Genomic DNA, 19,452 nt, shown 5'->3' with positions numbered 1-19,452 from the left:
TCCCCCACATGCATTTTGACTGACTCTGTTTTTCCACTTCGAGTTTATTCTTCATGATGATAACACTAGCATAACTCATATAACAGACCATAAGTAGTTCGCACATGATCAGAATGACTCACATTTCTTTAAGAGCCTTCCGTAACTTACATGTTTGGGTTTGTGTCAAACTCAATGTTTTCTGATTATCAAAAAATGATACTTCGGAATTAAAAATGAAGTTCTACAATATGGCATTTTTGCTCTCTTTAAGCAAATTCCAGAATAAGGTAGTCTATGTTATTTTGGCCAGCCAAGTTGTCTGTATTGAATTGAATGAGGAAAAATATTTTATATATAATGCAATTTTGGTTAATCTAATGAAACAATCAATTCCTTTATAATGCAAGGCATAGAAAAACCACTTGAATGTCTACAGTTAACATTTTATAAGCACAATATTAACACGCTAATCACAACGAACCTTATGCCAAACTGAGTCTAGCATTAAAAATTGTAAATTCAATAACATACTGGAAAATTTTCCAGAGTTCCTCAGATTTCATTTGGTTATTTTTAAAAAATATTTCTTAACATCTAAAATGTATTAGCATAATCTAAACAACACATCTTGATCACTTATACGCTTATAAATTCAATAATTTTGGTGACTGTGGGAACATGTATTAATAAGTATATATTCTGAGTCTGCTCAACTAAGCAAAGCAACTGACTAAACCAGCGATAGTCTGCTCCTGGGAGTCCTGAAGTGCTAATTTTACTCGGTTAAAGGCTGACTCTGGTCTTTTGATGTCCATGGGCCGTTTGTTTTGGTTTATTGTTCTTGTTTTGTTTTGTTTTGTTTTATTTCATCGTCATAAACTTAACTCTGCAATCCAGCTAGACTTGGAGGGGAGTAAGGAAAATATGAACCCACAGACCTGCAGTGAGAGCACAAAGATTACAGGATATTTCCAGCAGATGGGGGTGAAGGGGTGCCCTCCTGAGCTACAGAAGGAATGGCCTAGTAGTTAAGGTAAAACAGAAGTCAAATTTATTAGATTTGTTCACAGTCGGCAGTGGTGATCTTGCTGGCCTTGCCATTCCGGGACCCAAAGCTCTCCATCCACAATATTCCTGCCCTCCCTCACCTTGCCAAAGACCACATGCTTGCCATCCAACCACTCAGTCTTGGCAGTGCCGATGAAAAACTGGAAACCGTTTTTGTTGGGTCCTGCATTTGCCATAGATAAGGTGCCAGGACCCGTGGGCCTCAGATGAAATTCTCATTATCAGATTTCTCCTCATAGATGGACTTGCAGCCAGTGCCATGATGGTGTGTGAAGTCACCATCCTGGCCCAGAAATCCGGGAATAATCCTGTAAAAGCAGGGATCTTTATAACTAAATCCTTTCTCCCCAGTGCTCAGAGCACGAAAGTTCTCTGAAGTCTTTGGAACTTTGCAAGCAGCCTGAAAGAGACGCAGCCCAAGGGCTTGCCATCCAAGGTGATGTCAAAGAGCCCAATGGGGTTGACCAAGGGCAGGCGGCACTGGCGACTCTAGGGCAGCGGCGTCTGCCCGTGGGCTGTTTCTTCTTGATTGATTTAGTTGGAAATAGTAGTCTGCAATAGGAGTGATTCCATGCCAAAGTATCTTTGCAATCCTAACAGCTCCTCTGGCTGTGTTTTATCCATCTTTCCAAATGTTTATCAGAGAAATCACTTGAACTACAATGGCTTACATCTTAAGGAGAGAAGGGACATCACTGATCTGTTCCCCAGGGCCACAGATCCAGAAAGAATAGGCACTCTGCCCTGAGCAGGTGATGCCTTACAGGACTGAACTTCCCTCTGTGTGCCTTTTTGTTGGTGCTGTGTATGCTTTTCTTTCTGTTTCTTTTTGTTAAGCCCAAATTTAAGAACAAAGAGAATAATAATAAAATCTCAAGTTCAGCAGAACATAAAGCTTTGAGTGGTAAAGAGACATTTGTTTTATGTAACTTGAATGACATTTGAATTGAAAGCAATAAAACAAGAGAAAACAAAGCAGTTTTTCTTAAAATTCCTGGATAAAAAAATATGAGAAAGTTTATCTAACAATCAATAATGTAAGGCACTTGGGTTTCAGTGGCTTGTGAAGCAAATGATAAAAGCCCTTTGCTGGCAAATCTTTTAGACCTTGACCACAAGAACTCATTTATAAAAATAATGATGACCCAAATTCTTCGAGTTGTGATGATAGCTGAAAAAATGAATCTTTTAATGTTAAGATAACTGGAAATTGTAAAAAAAAAAATACTTCAGAAAAATATTTGTTCTATATTTCTCATTTTATCTGGTGTTTCCTACCCTCAAAAACTTATGATATTTATTTGATCCTTTATCAAACATTTTTTTTCCTCCCAAGTGGCCCTAAGATTAAAGAATTCCATCCATCATGCATGTGCTGAGATTAACAGAAGAGATGCTCAGACCTTAAAGACTTGTAACTCCTCCAGAATGAGCTCGCCCCTGGCAGAGCTGTTAGCGGGAAGAACCACCACCTTCTGCACAGTGCCTCGGTCTAAACCAAAGGAGAAAACAAAACAGAACAATGAGATGCAGGAAAGAAAGACATTTAAACATAAGACCACCGACTTAGCATTTAAAATACCATTTCTGTAATTACTTAGTCATCCAAAAGAGGCTGTATATATTGAGCTATATTCCAAATCTCATATGTTTAAATTGAGGTTATATCTAATTCAAAATGAACCAATATGAACATCTTATATTTTGTAATATTTGGTATAGTCATAGCTATGAGAGAAAAAGAGAATGTACAAATGTCTTACAAAGTCAAAAGTTCTGTTTCTGAATCAAGTGTGTATTCTTCAAATATTAATACATAACTTTAAGTTTGGCCCTTAAAAATATTACTTAAATCTCCAAACCAATTTTATAAAGTGACACTCCCATGTTTTTGTTTACCTTGACACATAATGATTTGATTATCTGAGAAAAAAGATTATTACAAATGAATTTTTATGGTAATCATATTATAAACACCAGTACTAGAAATTTACATTTGACCTGTAGTTGTGAGAGATTTCAGACACGGTAAAATGTTTTACTCACAATTCAAAAGAATTTTTAAAGCACAAATGTAACTATGGTCTCAGATCAGATGCAGACACCTATTCATAGAATAATTCTACTGTTTTCACACATACACGTACTCACTTGAAAAATTTTTTTTAGATATTCTTAAAATTCAGGGGAAAATATGAAATTAGATGGTCCAAATTAACTTAAGCAAATAAAAATTTATTCATAGTTCCAATGAGATTGCCAAAAACAGAGATGCCCAATAAATTAATACATGCAGAAAATGTTATTAATGCCAATATTTTTAGTTAAGATAGTTTCATATGTCGCATGAACATCTATCTTCTAAGCATATAATTTTGCCACTCTACCAATCACATAAATTTTGGGTTTAAAGGAAATGAGTTGAGATTCAATGATGTGGGGTAAAGCAAATTTGTAAATTATTTGATAAAGCAAAAATGTATTTCCTCACCAAAATATGTTTCTATTATAATAATTAATGAGCTTTATCATAAATATCAAGTCATTACTTTTAAGTATGAGCATACAACTGTGGGTATATAATTTGGAAAGATGCATTATCATCAACAGATACTGGAACATTTTTAAATTCTCTTGAGAAACATCAATAAGAGTTCATTTGAGGGGCACCTGGGTGGCTCAGGCGGTGAAGCAACGGAGTTTTGGTTTGGGCTCAGGTCATGATCTTGGGGTCCTAAAATGGAGCTCCCAGTCAGGCTCCACGCTGGGCATGGAACCTGCTTGAGATTCTCTTTCTCTCTCTCTCTCTCAAAAAAAAAAAAAAAAAAAAAAGAGTTCATTTGAACTGAATTTTACGGGACTTTACAACTAGGAATCATTTTGCGATGAATACCACAATTCCCAAATGCCACATCTCAAACTGGCCTGTATTCCACAAGCAAGAGTATCTCTGATGTAAAAGCTCCCATTTCAGGGCACCTGCGTGGCTCTGGCAGGGACTCTTGATTTCAGCTCAGGTCATGATCTCAGGATTGTGAGATTGAGCCCCACATTGGGCTCTATGCTGGGCATGAAGACTGCTGGGGATTCTCTCTCTTCCTCTCCCTCTGCCCCTATCCACTGCCCCTCTCAATCCCTCTCTTAAAAAAAAAAATCCTATTTCACATTTACATTTTCTATCTTACAAGCCTAATTGAAAGATTCAAAATATTACTTTTTTTAAAAGGAAGCTCTACACCCAATGTGGGGCTCCAACTCACGGCCCCAAGATCAAGAGTCAGATCCTCTACTGACTGAGCCAGCCAGGTGTCCCTCAACATAATTCTTAATAAAAAATAAACTCTACTTCAAAATGTTACCAACTAAAAAATTAAAACCTACTAAGTAATAACAAAAATGTACAGAAGAACAAAATTTGGGGATTTTGCCAGAACAATCCCTAAACCCTGTGAGGATACAAATTATGTGCACCTGATCCTAGAAGTTTCAAACTATATTCTATAATTTAAAATTCATTTCTTATTCCATATTCAAAGATAAATAACAATTTCAAAGCTTTGAAAGCTCTAGGTATAATTAAAACGCTTTGAAATTTCTGTTTTACTGATCAGCTTCCTTACAATCAGCCCTGGTAACAATTTGCACTATTTTTCTTGGAAGGTAAGTAACGCATGTACAAATTTGAAGGGAAAAAACATTTGGGGATGCTATGCAGAGACATGTCACAATTAAAATGGATGAATGTGGCTGCAGGTGTCCCCCAATTTCTGCTAACAATTCATCACCAAGAACCTTGGAAACTTCTGAAGGAATAAAATATATCAAAAATCTTAAAATGAAAGCTTTGAAATTATAACATCTAGGGCAGGATTTGTGTAGTATAGTGTGTGTGCGTGTGTGCACGTGTGTAAAGAACGAGGGCGTAAAACCATCTTTGTTTTAGGTCATGTTATCATAAACATTATATTTTTTTCTTTCTTTTTTTTTTAAGAGGTCACGCCAGAGTTTTATGGTTCCCTGCTGCAGTTTGTAAGGATCACTGCCATTCTCTGTGACAGCAGTGACCTCTTTCTTGAGCAGAGACTGAGCAGAAACTATATAACCATAGTCCCAAATAAAGCTGCAAGAAAGGGAATCTTGACTACAGGGATTCCCAAAGATAAGACTGTCAGCTCTGAAAAAAGTTAAGTATTCTCAAATCAGACAACTGGCTCCCGTTTTTAACCTAAGGTTTTAACTTAACTATGTGAGCAACATTTTACACAAATCATCATTTCTTTTGAAAGAAGCCACAACAAACATACTTAATTCATGCCATTTATAAAATATTACCCTAAAAGTGGCTAAAAAAGGGCTAATAAAAAGATAATGCAATACTTGCTTTTGACTCATTTGCAATAAAAGCAAGAACACCACTTTTATTTATTGCTTGTCTTCCTATAATAGTTATTTTTTGTTTTGCTGGTAATGATGAGTAGATTCCCTTTTAGTTTAAGACCTTTAAAGGTAAAAATATACTTTTATACCAAGTAAAACTGAATGTCAACTTACCTGAAACTCTTGCAAAAATATAAGTAACTTGTATTGGTAACATTTCTACTTGAAAATCAAGTTTAAATAAAATCATAGAAATGCAAGATCCGGGGTGCCTGGGTGGCTCAGTCGTTAAGCGTCTGCCTTTGGCTCAGGGCATGATCCTGGTGTTCTGGGATCGAGCCCCACATCAGGCTCCTCCACTGGGAGCCTGCTTCTTCCTCTCCCACGCCCCCTGCTTGTGTTCCCTCTCTCACTGGCTCTTTCTCTCTCTCTCTCTCTCTCAAATGACTAAATAAAATCTTAAAAAAAAAAAAAAAACAAGAAATGCAAGATCCCCAGACAGAAACACATAATTATTGAATGCCTATTATGTGCCTGGTTCTTTGATTAAAATGTGTTATTTAATTATGACTTTCAAGAATATAAATATCCCTTTTAATTCCTTTACTCTTCCACGTTTAGGCATGGATTAGTACTTTATGAGCTAGTATTTCTGCAGAGTTCTTCATCAATTTTCATCAGGGCATCACAAATGATTATATTTGTTCTTTTTAGAATTCTACATATTAGTTTTTATATGCGTAAATTAGAATAGTCATTCAAACGTGTGGATTCAAATAAGAATACGATAGCTTTAAATCTTTGTGGCATTGTTAATCCTCACTTTTAACGATGGTTAATTTAGGTTTTATGAGATCTTGAATTTATGTAATTTGGGAAGCCTTCTTTAGGGAAAATAATTTGTAAATACAAAAACAGAGTTGTTTGTGTCTTCCCCAAAAAATTGCAAATGAGGAACTCTTAATTTTATGCTAAGTCCACCTCTAATAATAGCTAGTTTTCTGGAAAGAAAGAAAGAAAGAAAGAAAGAAAGAAAGAAGAAAGAAAAGAAAGCTGTCTATAAAACTGGACAATACATTCTTTACATTGAAGAATCTCTATCTAACGAAATCTCATCTATAATGTCACTACATTTTATTGTCCAAGATTACCATTCACAAGTCAGAAAAAGGTTGAAAAATTTCTTCAGTTAAATCTACCTCTCTGTCTCTTTGTTGATTGGTCTTTCTTCTATAGCTACCAAGAAAACAATCTCTTTTTTACATCCCTCCATGTTTATCTTTATAATCTCTTCCTCTGGTCTAAGCATCAGCTCTCGCTCTCTCTCAAATAAGTAAAAATTAAAAATTAAGAAAATAAAATTCAAAACCAAACCTTTTTGCCTGCCTTTCTCTGGACACTGTGCAGTTTGGCATTATCCTATTTAAAACGTGAACAGAATTATAGATGGTTATGCTGTTATTTTACCAAATGCCAGACCTCCCTGAAACCGGACTATTTAAAAGACACAGCAATAGTCCTAGTAGTTGACCTCACACATGTCAGAATGGCTAAAATCAAAAACACAAGAAACAAGTGTTGGCAAGCACGTGGAAAAAAACAAACCCTCGTGCAGTTGGCAGGAGTGCAGACTGGTGCAGCCGCCCTGGAAAACAGTATGGAGGTTTCCCAAAAAGTTAAAAATTAAACTTCCCTATGATCCAGCAATCGCACTACTGGGCATTTATCCAAAAAAATACAAATACACTAATTAAAAGAGATACATGCAACCCTATGTTTATTGCAGCATTATCTACAATAGCCAAATTATGGAAGCAGCCCAAGTGTCCATCCACTGATGAATGGATAAAGATGAGGTTGTGTAAATATACAACGGAATATTATTCAGCCATAAAAGGGAATGAAATCTTGCCATTTGCAACAACATAGATGGAGTTGGAGAACATAATGCTGAGCAAAGCAAGTCAGTCAGAGAAAGACAAATACCATATGATTTCACTCATATGTGGAATTTAATAAAAAAAAAAACAAGCGAGCAAAGGGGGAGGAAAAAGAGAGAGAGGCAAACCAATAAACAGACTCTTAATTATAGAGAACAAACTGATGGTTACCAGAGGGGAGGGGGGTGGGGGATGGTTGAAATAGGGGATGGGAATTAAACAGTACACTTATCATCATGAGCACTGAGTAATGCATAAAATTACTGAATACTATCCTATATCGTACACCTGAGACTAATACAACACCATATGTTAACTACACTGGAATTAAAATAAAAAGCTTAGTAAAAAAAAATAGTTCCTGTAGTTGATCAACAACTTAGGTGATTGGTCAGGATCTTTAGTACTTGGGACCTCAGAAACAAATATCCTAACTCTAGTGTACATCATTTACAAGGCTCTACTCGATGTCTTTATATTTCTACTTTTGTTATAAACTTCCTGATTCCCACAAACTCCGGTTCATATTCTGAAGACACAGATTTAATCTGGTCCAGTTTAATCACGACTAAGGCACACAGCATAAATAGTACTCAGAGACCCATGAGTCATCAATGTGTAAGTGTCATTTCAATCTGTTGAAAAAGCCAACATACAGTTTGTTCCTGCTCCCCAAGCAGGCCTGTGTTCATGGGATAGTTTCTCTCAAAATGCAGTCATGGTAGACACCTAGAGCTTCTTTTTCAAGACATACAAATCCTTCAGTTCCCCATGTAGAAAATACTTCTGAGGTATCCCTGGGCTGTATCATTCACTACTAACTAAGTTGACTTGGGTTGTCTCCCACACATTTCACTCACTGATTCAACAAGAAATTACTGAGTGCCTTCAGTGAGTCCAGCACTGTATCCAGTATGGATGCAAAAATAAATAGGCACAGCACTCAAGAGTTTACAGTCTAGAATTTATGGTTTTTTGAGTAGTATGTTCCCATTAAAATGTTAGTCATTGAGAGATACACATTCCAGAATGTCCATAAAACTCCCAATTACTTATGACTACATAAAGCAATCTCTGTACCTTTTAGTTTGAAGATGATAATGTAGTTACCAAATGTCTTCTTTCTGAGGGCAGTGAAACTGGCATTCCTTGAATGTACTCAAAACATAAATCCTTTTTATTGTTTTGTAGAATTTAGAGTATTGCTTTTATTTCCTTGGGATAAGCTCCATCCCCACAATATATTTACAGTGAAGCAGAGTATCCTTCTTTTCCCCTAAAGCCTCAGTTTGCTTGTGTGTAAATATAAATAATAATTATACCTATTGTAATGGATATCTGTTCCTACCCAGAATCACGTCCCCTTTTTTGGGTAATAATACCCTAAGATATCTTTTGGAAACACGTCTCTCATTCTCAATCTATGCAGTTAAGGAACGGTGTGTGTATCTCTCTTCCGGCTCCAGGAGGATGCTATGACTTAGGCCTGTCCAATAAGTGTATCCCTTTGCCCCAGTGATTCATGCAGGAATGGGCAGAGAAACAAGTCAGGGCCCAGCCTTCCCCGGGAATTAGATATCTGGGAGCCTCTTTCTTTCTGAGATCAGGGTGATTAAAGACTTGTAAATCTGGAGGTGCAGGACCATCCTTCCCACCACATGCAGAGACTTTGAGGATAAATAATAAGGGGAAAGCAGAGCTGAAAGACAGTGAGATAAATTCCTAACAACATCATTTTAGCATAAATTCAGCTATGTCTGAGGCTGTCTCCTGCGTTTCCCAGTTGAACACACACACAGAACTTTTTATTTTTTTTAAAACTAGATTAAGAACGGTGTATGCTCACTTTCAGGTGAAAGAGTTCTGACTAATAAAAACTAAATGAATAATATGTGGAAATTGTTTAGCATGATGTCTGGTACATAGTATACCTTCAATAAGCACAAGTTATTATTTTTATTTATAGCTCAACCATCTACTAAAATTTTGACATTGTTAGAATCATCATTTTTTCTGAACCCCAATTTTCTCATCTATGAGATGTAGAAAATACTCATATCTTGAGCATATTGAAGCACTGTGATATGAACCGAGCAGGATAAGTTTTATAACAAACCTACATACGAAGATGACATAGTAGACTCACCAATCCACATTAGTAATTTTTCTTTTGTTTCATTGACTCTTTAAAGAAAATTCCCAGACAAGCTTCTTTCCTGCCTTATACATTTTATACCAAGTAGGATTATTTTTTCCTAATACAAGGAACCATAGCAATATTACCCTTAAATCTTCTCACTGTCTCCAGACAAAAGAACAGCTTGAATTTATAGCACAGTAAATACTGGCTGTCTCAAACAGGTGATCAAACATAGCTCATCACCCACCAGCTCATTAGAGTAGTCATTGTCTCACTTAAACTATAATCCTTAGGGGGTTTCACTGGAGATTGCTGTGCCAAACTGTCTGCTTGCCACTGGTCACCTGGGGATTTGGGGGAACACTGCCTCCTTAATCAGATCTCTGGTCAGAGCCCTTCCTCCAACTGCTCATCTGTAAAAATATTCTGGTGAGGGCCTACTTTGTGGGTGTAAGACCCGCGCAACCACACAAGTTTCTGCAGTCAGAGGCCCCATGCTCACTTTCATGCTCTGCCATTACCTCCTGGAAGTTCTTAATAACTTTAAACAAGTGACTCTGAATTTTCAGTTTGTACCAGGCTCTGCAAATTACGTAGTTAACCTGATTCTAGGTTTTGGTGATTGATAGGAATTTTTACCAGCTAACAAGCAGCCTTATTCAATTTAGTAAAGACAGACATACAAATCTCAAAGTCATATACTCAACACATTCTTCTTTTTCTTCTGTCTTCACTGTGGTGCCCCAGATGTCAACCTAAGCAGCACTAAGGATGATTTCCGAGGCAAACTACCGCAGGAAAATCAGTTGTAGTATTTATTCATAAAATTAGCATTATAAAAGATAAAATCAGTATATTTATTAAATAACAATTCTTCCTTCATCTTGATTTTCTGAAACAGCTTGTTTATTAAAATAAAGAAAAATAATTAAAGCCAAAAAAAACCCCACCCCAAAACCCTGCAATAACTCTGTGTGACAAATGAAAGCTTTATAGATAAATGAGGGAAGAATGGCTGGACATCCTACTTGATAAGTTTCTAAAATTAGATCTTTCCAGTTGGCTGCCTTGTTTCATGTTAGTTAAAATATGTATTCACAATAGATCTTTTCCTGTTCGTTTATCAAACAGCTGCTACATTCTTTTAAAAGTATTTTTTTTTAAATTTGAGAATAAAACTGAATCATAAACTTATAATCTTTATTAACAGTTTACCAAATATACTTTTAAAAGGTTGCAATTCTATTCATGTATGTTCTCCTTTTAACAACAACAACAACAAAGAAATATTTCTAAACCAGGTCATTTAGCACAATTTCTCACACTTAGCAGAGCTTTTCATACTCAATAGGTAATTTAAGTGCCCTGATGCTGACAACCTTCAGCAGCACCCCTTAGGGCAGTTAGAGCCCCACTTGGGCATCAAAGGCATCTCAGTGTCTCTATTTGAGGGGAGGCCCTTGGAAAGGCAGTATCAACAAATGCTATCTATTCAGCATCTCCTCAAGTGTGATGGTGTTAAAAAGTTTGTAGGGTCAAGTAAATTTGGATAGTACTGGGTTAACCTAGGTTGAAGAGGTTTCTTTGCTGTTTGCTGAAGAACCTTTCAGAATTGTTAAAATACTTTTCTGCATTGTGAAGAAAATAAAGAATTCAATGACTTTCAAGTTTATTTGCTGATATCATTAATTTCATTTCACTCCCAAGGACCTACTATCCGTGTTCATTAAGAGACCGTGTCTATTGAACAAATAGTTTCTCAAAATGTGGTGTTCAAACTATCTCACTCAAAACCACCTAGGGAGTTTCCTAGAAAATGTGGGTGTTGGTTCCCATGTCAGACCACAGACTTAAAATTTTTAGAAGGGTTAATTTTAAACAAACTTTATAGAAGAAATATATATATGTTCAAACATTTGAGTATCACAGAAGATGGATACTACAATTCTTTGTAAACTATTTTGTTTCTTGGTAGTTGTCTGTATTTGTCAAAGAAGAGACTACAAAATTAGTTTTTTATATACCTGTTAATTTTTAATTTTCTTTCTGCTTAAGTTTAGCTAAAGTAGTATATTTTCTACTAACATATAAAATCAATGACTTATTTGGAATGTACTAAAATACTTTGGGAGAGTCTCCGAGCAAAATTATAATAAAAAGTTTCAGACATTTTGAAAATTATATATATAAAAATATATATGATTTGTACCTAATCAGTGTATATATGAAAAAGCGCATACATTTTTTAAAGTGTATATATATATACATATGAAATTATAAAAATACCCACTTCATCTGCAAATCTTAAAATAATGATAAAACCTAGAGTTGGCATGGATATAAGGAAATAGCTGTTTTCAAACGCTTGGTGGAAAATGCATTCCAAAATACTTTCTGGAGGGCAACATGGCAGTTGGCCATGATGAAGTAGCTAATACTGGAATAGCCTTCCTGCACTAAACAACTATAAAACTAACAAACTACATGAGGTAATTCTTTCTAGGTAAGGGATAATAGACAGCACATGACTAAAAGAAGAAAAACTCACAAGATAACCTCCATGATCACCCCACTTTCTGCCTCGGAATAATTTCCCAACAGAGGTGCAAAGAGCTGCTGTCCAAGCAATGCATGGTGGTCCCACTGAGATGAGAAGATAGATGTGAGAATTTGGGGCAACAGAAGCAAATGAATTCTGTGATGCATGGTATCAGAGAGACAAAGCTGTGAAGAAAAGAGGTTCCAGAAGAAGTCCATGTGGAAATCCCCTGTGAGTCTATTGCTGATTTCTGGGATATATATTTGCAGAATAGGACCACCCAAGGCTTAACCGACTGCAGCTGCTATGCGGAGAATGGGACAGATAAATGATAGTTTCAGCAGTTCTGGGGAAGAGCAATCCTAGGTGAAGTGGGAGTTCTGGCCCAACCAGAGTACACATCTCATTAACACCTTGTTAAAACTCCTGGCATCCAGCTGACACGAAAAGCCTGAGCCTGTAAGAGTTAGTGCCACATTTTAGAGCAAGACTTAACTTTAGGGCTGTCCTAACAAAACTTGTAACCAAGACCTGATAAGACATACAAGGGAGAGGGTTTGGAGTTTGAGTCCTGCTAAATTAGAGTGACTTACCTTGAACATAAGATTTTGAACAAAGAGTAAAACAAGTCTAAACACATTCTACACAATTGGCTAATAACTGACTGTCTGCTATAACAAGAATGAACACTCTTTAGGGGAAGATAACAGAACCTAAAGCCAAGATATTATCTGTAATGTACAGTATTCAACAACAACAAAAAATATTATACATGGAGAGAGAGAGATTGTGAGAAAATGTGTGGTTAATAATAAGAGGAAAAAGAAGTTAAAATTATCCAGATGTTAAACTTAGCAAATGACAACTTTAAAGCAGTCCTTATTATAGCTACATAAATATTTTGAAAATATTGAAAAGAAATTCAGAAATGAAAGGAAGAAATGGTCTTTTTTTTTTTTTAAAGATTTTATTTATTTATTTGACAGAGATAGAGACAGCCAGCGAGAGAGGGAACACAAGCAGGGGGAGTGGGAGAGGAAGAAGCAGGCTCATAGCGGAGGAGCCTGATGTGCGGCTCGATCCCATAACGCCGGGATCACGCCCTGAGCCGAAGGCAGAAGCTTAACCGCTGTGCCACCCAGGCGCCCCAGGAAGAAATGGTCTTAATGAATTAATAGAAAAACCCATCAAAGAAATTAAAACTATATAAAGTCAAATGGATAGTTGACAACAATAGTATAATAACTAAGATAAAATCTTAACTCGATAGACTTAGTAGCTGACTGAAGTTGAAAGAAGAGAATCCATGACTTGAAGCCAGATCAATGGAAATTATCCACTTGGAAGAACACAGAAAAAAAAAATTATTGAAGAAAGTGAACACAATCTTTCAGGCATGTGTGATATTATCAAACAAAATATATGCTCAAGTAGAGCTCTGAAAGTAGAGCAGGGAGAGATTGGGGAAGAAAACATGTGAAGAAATAATGGCTGAAAATTTCCCAAGTTTGATAAAAAATATTATGTTGCACATCTAGGAATGCGGTGAGACCTAAGCTGACTAGAGACAAAAAGAGTGACCCTAGGCACATTATATTTAAACTGTTGACAACAAAAGCTATAGAAAAAAAACTTAAAAAAAAAAGAAAAAAGACATTATGTCACAAGAACAAGGGATATCATTATTGATGACGTTTAATTAGAAATAATGGAGGCCAGAAGATAATGGGATGACTTTTTTAAATGTCAAAAGAAAAAAATAAATAAAAAGGAGTTAACCCAGCGTTCCACATCCAGTGAAAATATTCTTTAAAAATGAAGATGAAATCAGCCATTCTTTAGATAAATAAAATCTGGGAAAATCTGTCGCCTACAGACCTCCTGCATTTAAAGAAATGCTGAAGAACGCATTTTAGTCTAAAGGGAAATCATGCAAAATGGAAACTCAGGTTTACAGGAAGAACAAAGAGAACCAGATATGATCCTCTTTCTAGCAGAGCTGATTGAGGTGCAAATATCTTTATCAACCTAGGCCACCATTTGTTAAGAGGTCAATAGCTGACAGAAGGACAAAACTGAATCCCACTCCCTGCTAAGGAGAACAGAGGCCCAGTCAAACCACATCTAAAGCCACCCTACCATTGTTTTTCAGCTTTATGAACCAATAAATCTTTATTAAAAAGCAAACAATATTTCTTAGTATCTTAAGTGCCAGTAAAATAAAATGCCCCCTCCCCCTCAAAAAGCCAAGCAGAGGCATCTGTGGTATCTTACAAAGTGAAAAAATAATCAGTATTTATAGTATAAATCCCTCTATATCAGCAGGAGATTACACTCTATTTTTAATGGAGGCCCATTGTCTCCTCTTCGGCAACTCTAATTTTCAAATTTTTTGTTGTTGGTTTTTTTTCTTTTTCTTTTTTTTAAGTTCTTTTGGTGGTAAAATCTGTCCTGACTTGAACTAATTTGGTCGCAAAACCTGACCTGCACTTACGTAAGGCTATTTACGTGGGTTTTTTTTTTCTTTTTCTTAATTTATTACACTTGGTGTGAAGATTTCTGTCTCACTGCAGAAATAGCACTATGTGTTTCACAGGGTGTGGTCCAAGGTTCTGCAAGCCATTTTTCCCTAATATATAGGCACAAATTACCTTTTTCTATTCAAATACTTTTGAAGGCTGAAATACATTTGGTTTCAAATAGGGAATATAAACTAGGATGACTTGCTTTCTTTTTTTGTTCATCTCTTTCTTGATTAAAAAATAAGCATATGTAAGTTGGGCAAATAAAAAAATAATTTAGTACAGCTGTAGACTGAAATTAGGTTCCAGTTGTTACTAAAATGATAAAGTAGAATGTAAATATTCCAAAGCAGACCTAGTAGAGCTACTCTACTAATTCAGGACACTGCTCTTGAGATCACCTAATAGCAGTTACATTAGAAGGGATACAACCAATTTGCACTGTTCCCCCACAGGCTGAACACCGTGTGTAACTGAGCTCCCTGATGGTTCTCTTTTTGCAGTGAGCTCTGAGGAGTGGGTAAGCATTGCTCTTAACAGCCCACTTAATGGCAGTTTCTACATCACTATTGAAAAAGAAAATACACCTGCTTCCACCAACATGCAAGAGAGTCCTCTATTTCCATTGTGTCCATTCTGGTTTTGCACTTGCAATTGGGATCGACTTGAGCAAATCTACTTCCTTGTAATCCTTTTTATTTCTCTATGAAATGTGGATATACCTTATATACCTGACAAAGCTGTTCAAGATCAAAGGAGAGGGCCCATGTGAACCTTCCTTATATTATTATATTATTCCTTCCTTATATTAGTTATATTCCTACAGAGAATATAACTAATTTTATCCTCCATGGTCTGAAATTATCTTTCTTTATTCCCACTCTTTGTTACATATATTTTTTACTATTCTTATATGCCAGTGTTTTACTTTTAGCTATAATTTCCAGACAAAAGAAATGCCTCCTACATGACCAGCAGTTTTACCTATCACCTGCAGTTAGGTTTTTTTTCCTCGCTCTGCTTTTTCTAATGTAGTGTACTCAAATGTAATACTGAAAATATACAAATGTTATTCATTGCTTGTTTCCTCCCACAAGGATATTAAGTTTATGAAAGGAGAGGCATTTTGTAATTTGTTCACTGCTTATGTCTAGTGAATAGGATAGCATCAGGATTCACAGTAGGAATTCAAGAATATTTATGTGTATACATATATACTTGTATATTTATATTCATAGACATATACGATTGATTTCAATAAATATATATCTACTATGTAGATACAAGAATACCTGTACCTGCTGAATATTTATTAAATTCTAGGCAGTACCTTCAGGGTTTTACATATATCATCTCATTCATTCTTTGAAATATGTTCAAGAAGTAGTTACAATTAAGATTAAGGCTTAGAGATTTATATAATTTGCTTGAGGTCATAACACTGACAAATGATAGAGGACAGGATTTAAATCTAGATTCTTTGAAGTCAAAGCCTGTTCCCTAATTCTTAGTCTAGAATTATCCAAGTGATGTGCGACACAAAGGCAGAAGAAAATGTAGATAAAATTAAAGGTCTTGTGTCAGAAGAAAATGTAGATAAAATTAAAGGTCCGTATAACCTAGAGCCCTTTGACAAATACTTTGAGATAGGCAGATTATAACATTCCTCCGGAAATCGCCAACTGTCTTAATGTTACTGCTTTGCTAGAGGGAAAACAACTTTAGCTTGACAATAGCAAGGCCTCCAGAATCCCGTGAGTCTTGTTTAGCATAATAGAGCCCTTTAGGAACTTCTCTTATCTTTACTTCCCCCAATCCTAAAGTATATAATCAGTTGCTGCTCACACTCCCTGGGCAGCTGCTCTTTCTGCCCACGGGTCCTGACCCCAGGCTTTAATAAAACCATCTTTTTGCACCAAAGACATCTCAAGAATTCTTTCTTGGCCATCGGGCTCCGAACCCCAACAATACTATTCCAAAAAACTACATCGGAAGGATAACTTATTATACTTATTCTTAATAAGTTATTCTGTATTTAACAAGGTTTTGGAAAAACCCCAACCAAAATTAGAATTGGTCATTGTGAGGAAAATTTCTGGAAATGTTCATTCTCCATATCGTGCTGCCCTGTGTAGATCTACAATACCACGGGTACGCACACGCACTCTGGCATCCATTACTGCTGTGTCAAGTTTCAGAGTTATACATTTAGATAAGTAGACTGAAAAGTCTTCTGGGGCAAAGTTGAAAGAGAAATCTTAATGCCAACAATTCTATTAAATTAGCAGTTCTATAAGAAGTACTAAATTATCAGTTTTGATTGGTTGAGGCTTTCCAAAAAATCAGAAAGCAGGAAAATACGCCATTTTAAAAATTTGACTTATTTATTCAATAAGGTGTGTATTCTCATGAAAAATATCTGCTATATCCAAGGTATCAAAATGTGTTTAATAAGTTTACAATATAATATGCTTGTTTGTTCTGATTCTAGAAGCTAATTTTCTCTGTGTTAGAAAAAATTTTTAATTTAGTATTAGACCATGTGATAACCCATCAACATATGCATTATTATAGTTTCCTAGTGATACAACTAAAGAATACTCAAATAAGGGTCTCAGAAATCACTAAAATTAACGTTTGAGGATGTTGTAAACTGCTAAAACAAACACATCACATTTAGTACTCCTATTGAATTACATCATGAATAATTTGTTTACATTTACCTTAAACCAAATAGACTTACTTTGAATAATGCAGGTGTACATTCTATGTAAGGATGCAACAACTAAATTTCCAAAGATGCAAAATTGGGGCTAACTCTATTTAACCCTTCAACATCTGGGGAAAGAATTACTCATCTGAGACAAATAAATTTTATGGTCATTAATTAACCTACTTTCCTGCAACATTTTGACTGGAAGATAGGCTGTTGCGCATTCATTGTCCAAGTTTAAACTGCATATGGATGCTCTGTGGCTATAGGACCAACCTAAGTTTCTGGGCGCTCGGATACAGAGAGGAGCTTTCTCCTCTTCATTGGGTCATCTCTCAACCTGCTGTTTACTTGCCCTTGCTGACCTCTTCCTACTTTCTCCTGTTCACATTTCATTCTTTTCAACTGCAATGGCCATTCCCCTCTCAAACCTCGCTGGTATGAAAGGAGATAGGGTAGTGTGGAAAGGAATGGATAACTAGGTCACTCGAACACAGCCATACCACCTCTGATGCTCTCCATTACTGCTTCTTTCCTGCCTGTCGCTCTCTTTGCTCCAGGCTGCCATGATGCTACTTCCTCTTCTTCGGTTAACTCTCAGGATTGCTCCTTCTCCATTTCCTTGGTAAAAGCTCTTTATTTTCCTAAACTTAAATGAGCTCCCCAGAGTTAAATTCTTATCTGAATAGTCTCCTAGTGGGGCCTCAAGTATTGTCATGGATTCAGCTAACACCTACATTGCTGTGACTCCCGTATCTACATCTCTAGCACAGTTCTTCTTTGCTGAAGTGTATCTCCAACAACACTCTCCAACTGATTCCTCCAGATGGTCTGCCAAATCTTTAACTCAGTGTGGGACAGACTTGGGTTTGAATCTAATTATTGTTCCCAATAGCATCACAACCCTAAGAAAGCCATTTAATGTCTCAAAGCTTCAGTTTCCATACTGTAAAATGAGGGTACTGATTCTAAGTCATAGGGTCATTGTGAGATTTTGATAAGCTAATGTATTTTCAGTGATACACCCAATCTGTGATGCAGAACAGGTGACAGGAAAGTGTTGGGTGTTCCGTTCAAAAAGGAATTCGTTACTCTTCAAATCTGTTTGCTGATTCCATACTCCCTTGACCAGTGAATTGTACTTCTTCCCATCTATTTGCCAAGTGACAAATCTATAAAACACTCTAAACACAGTTTTCACCCTTCCACGTTTCCCAAATCGATTTGTTACAAGGTCCTTACCTCTTACAAAATATCTCTTGAACCTGGTAATCCTTCTCAACCTCCAACTTCTAACACCTGTCTTAATTTAAGCTCTCATTCTCTCTTGCCTATAATAAACAAAAAGTCTCCTAACTGGTTTCCTTTTCTCTGTCTGTAATGCATGCTCCACATCATTGCCAAAGTGATTTATCTATAATGTATACAGGCAGTGGCTGACCCACTCTTAGGTGACCTCTAATGAATCATGTCTTTGTATATCCTCACCCCTTGAGTGCAGGTGGAATGTGTGACTTGCTTCTAACCAAGAGGAATATGAAGTTGGTAGCATGTCAATCCCATGACTATGCCAAATTATATGAAACCCCATTTTAGCAGATTGAAGGGAAAGACTGCTAATTTTGAAGGAGCAAACAACTATGATTTGAATGACCAATAGAGATCCATGTGGCAAGGAATTGCTGTGGACTCATTTCTGCATCAAAATTAAAGAATTTAATTTTTTCAAAAATCATGTGAGTTTGGAAGAGATGTTGAACTCCAGAAAGTAATGCAGCCTGGCTTACTGGCTTACACTTTGTAGACTTGTGAAACCCTGAGCAGAGACTCCAGCCAAGCATTCATCTACAGAAACTGAAATAGCAAGTGTGTATAGTTTTTAAGTTTGTTTGTTTGTTTGTTTGTTTGTTTATTTATTTATTTATTTATTTATTTATTTATTTGACAGAGATAGAGACAGCCAGCGGGAGAGGGAACACAAGCAGAGGGAGTGGGAGAGGAAGAAGCAGGCTCCTAGTGGAGGAGCCTGATGTGGGGCTCGATCCCAGAACGCTGGGATCACGCCCTGAGCCGAAGGCAGACGCTTAATGACTGTGCCACCCAGGCACCCCACAAGCGTGTATAGTTTTAAGCCACTACTCTTTTGGAAATTTGATAAGAAGCAACAGAAA

The 19,452-nt window shown here is 36.3% G+C and overlaps 1 protein-coding gene across 2 annotated transcripts in view; it reads right to left on the bottom strand.

The window, feature by feature from the left end:
* Window positions 1-19,452, bottom strand: part of SEMA3C (semaphorin 3C) — a 170,494-nt gene that overhangs the window by 22,373 nt on the left and 128,669 nt on the right. For both annotated transcript variants that reach the window (XM_040644318.1, XM_008686182.2), the window contains exon 13: window positions 2,454-2,542. In XM_040644318.1, coding sequence (XP_040500252.1) covers window positions 2,454-2,542 — 89 coding nt within the window. The remainder of the gene's footprint in view (window positions 1-2,453; window positions 2,543-19,452) is intronic.

The sequence above is a fragment of the Ursus maritimus genome, unplaced genomic scaffold (assembly GCF_017311325.1).
Source record: "Ursus maritimus isolate PB19 unplaced genomic scaffold, ASM1731132v1 scaffold_3, whole genome shotgun sequence".
In the NCBI taxonomy this organism is placed as follows: Eukaryota; Metazoa; Chordata; class Mammalia; order Carnivora; family Ursidae; genus Ursus; species Ursus maritimus.
The sequence above is the reverse complement of the archived record's forward strand: the minus strand, read 5'-3'. Positions and strand labels throughout refer to the sequence as shown.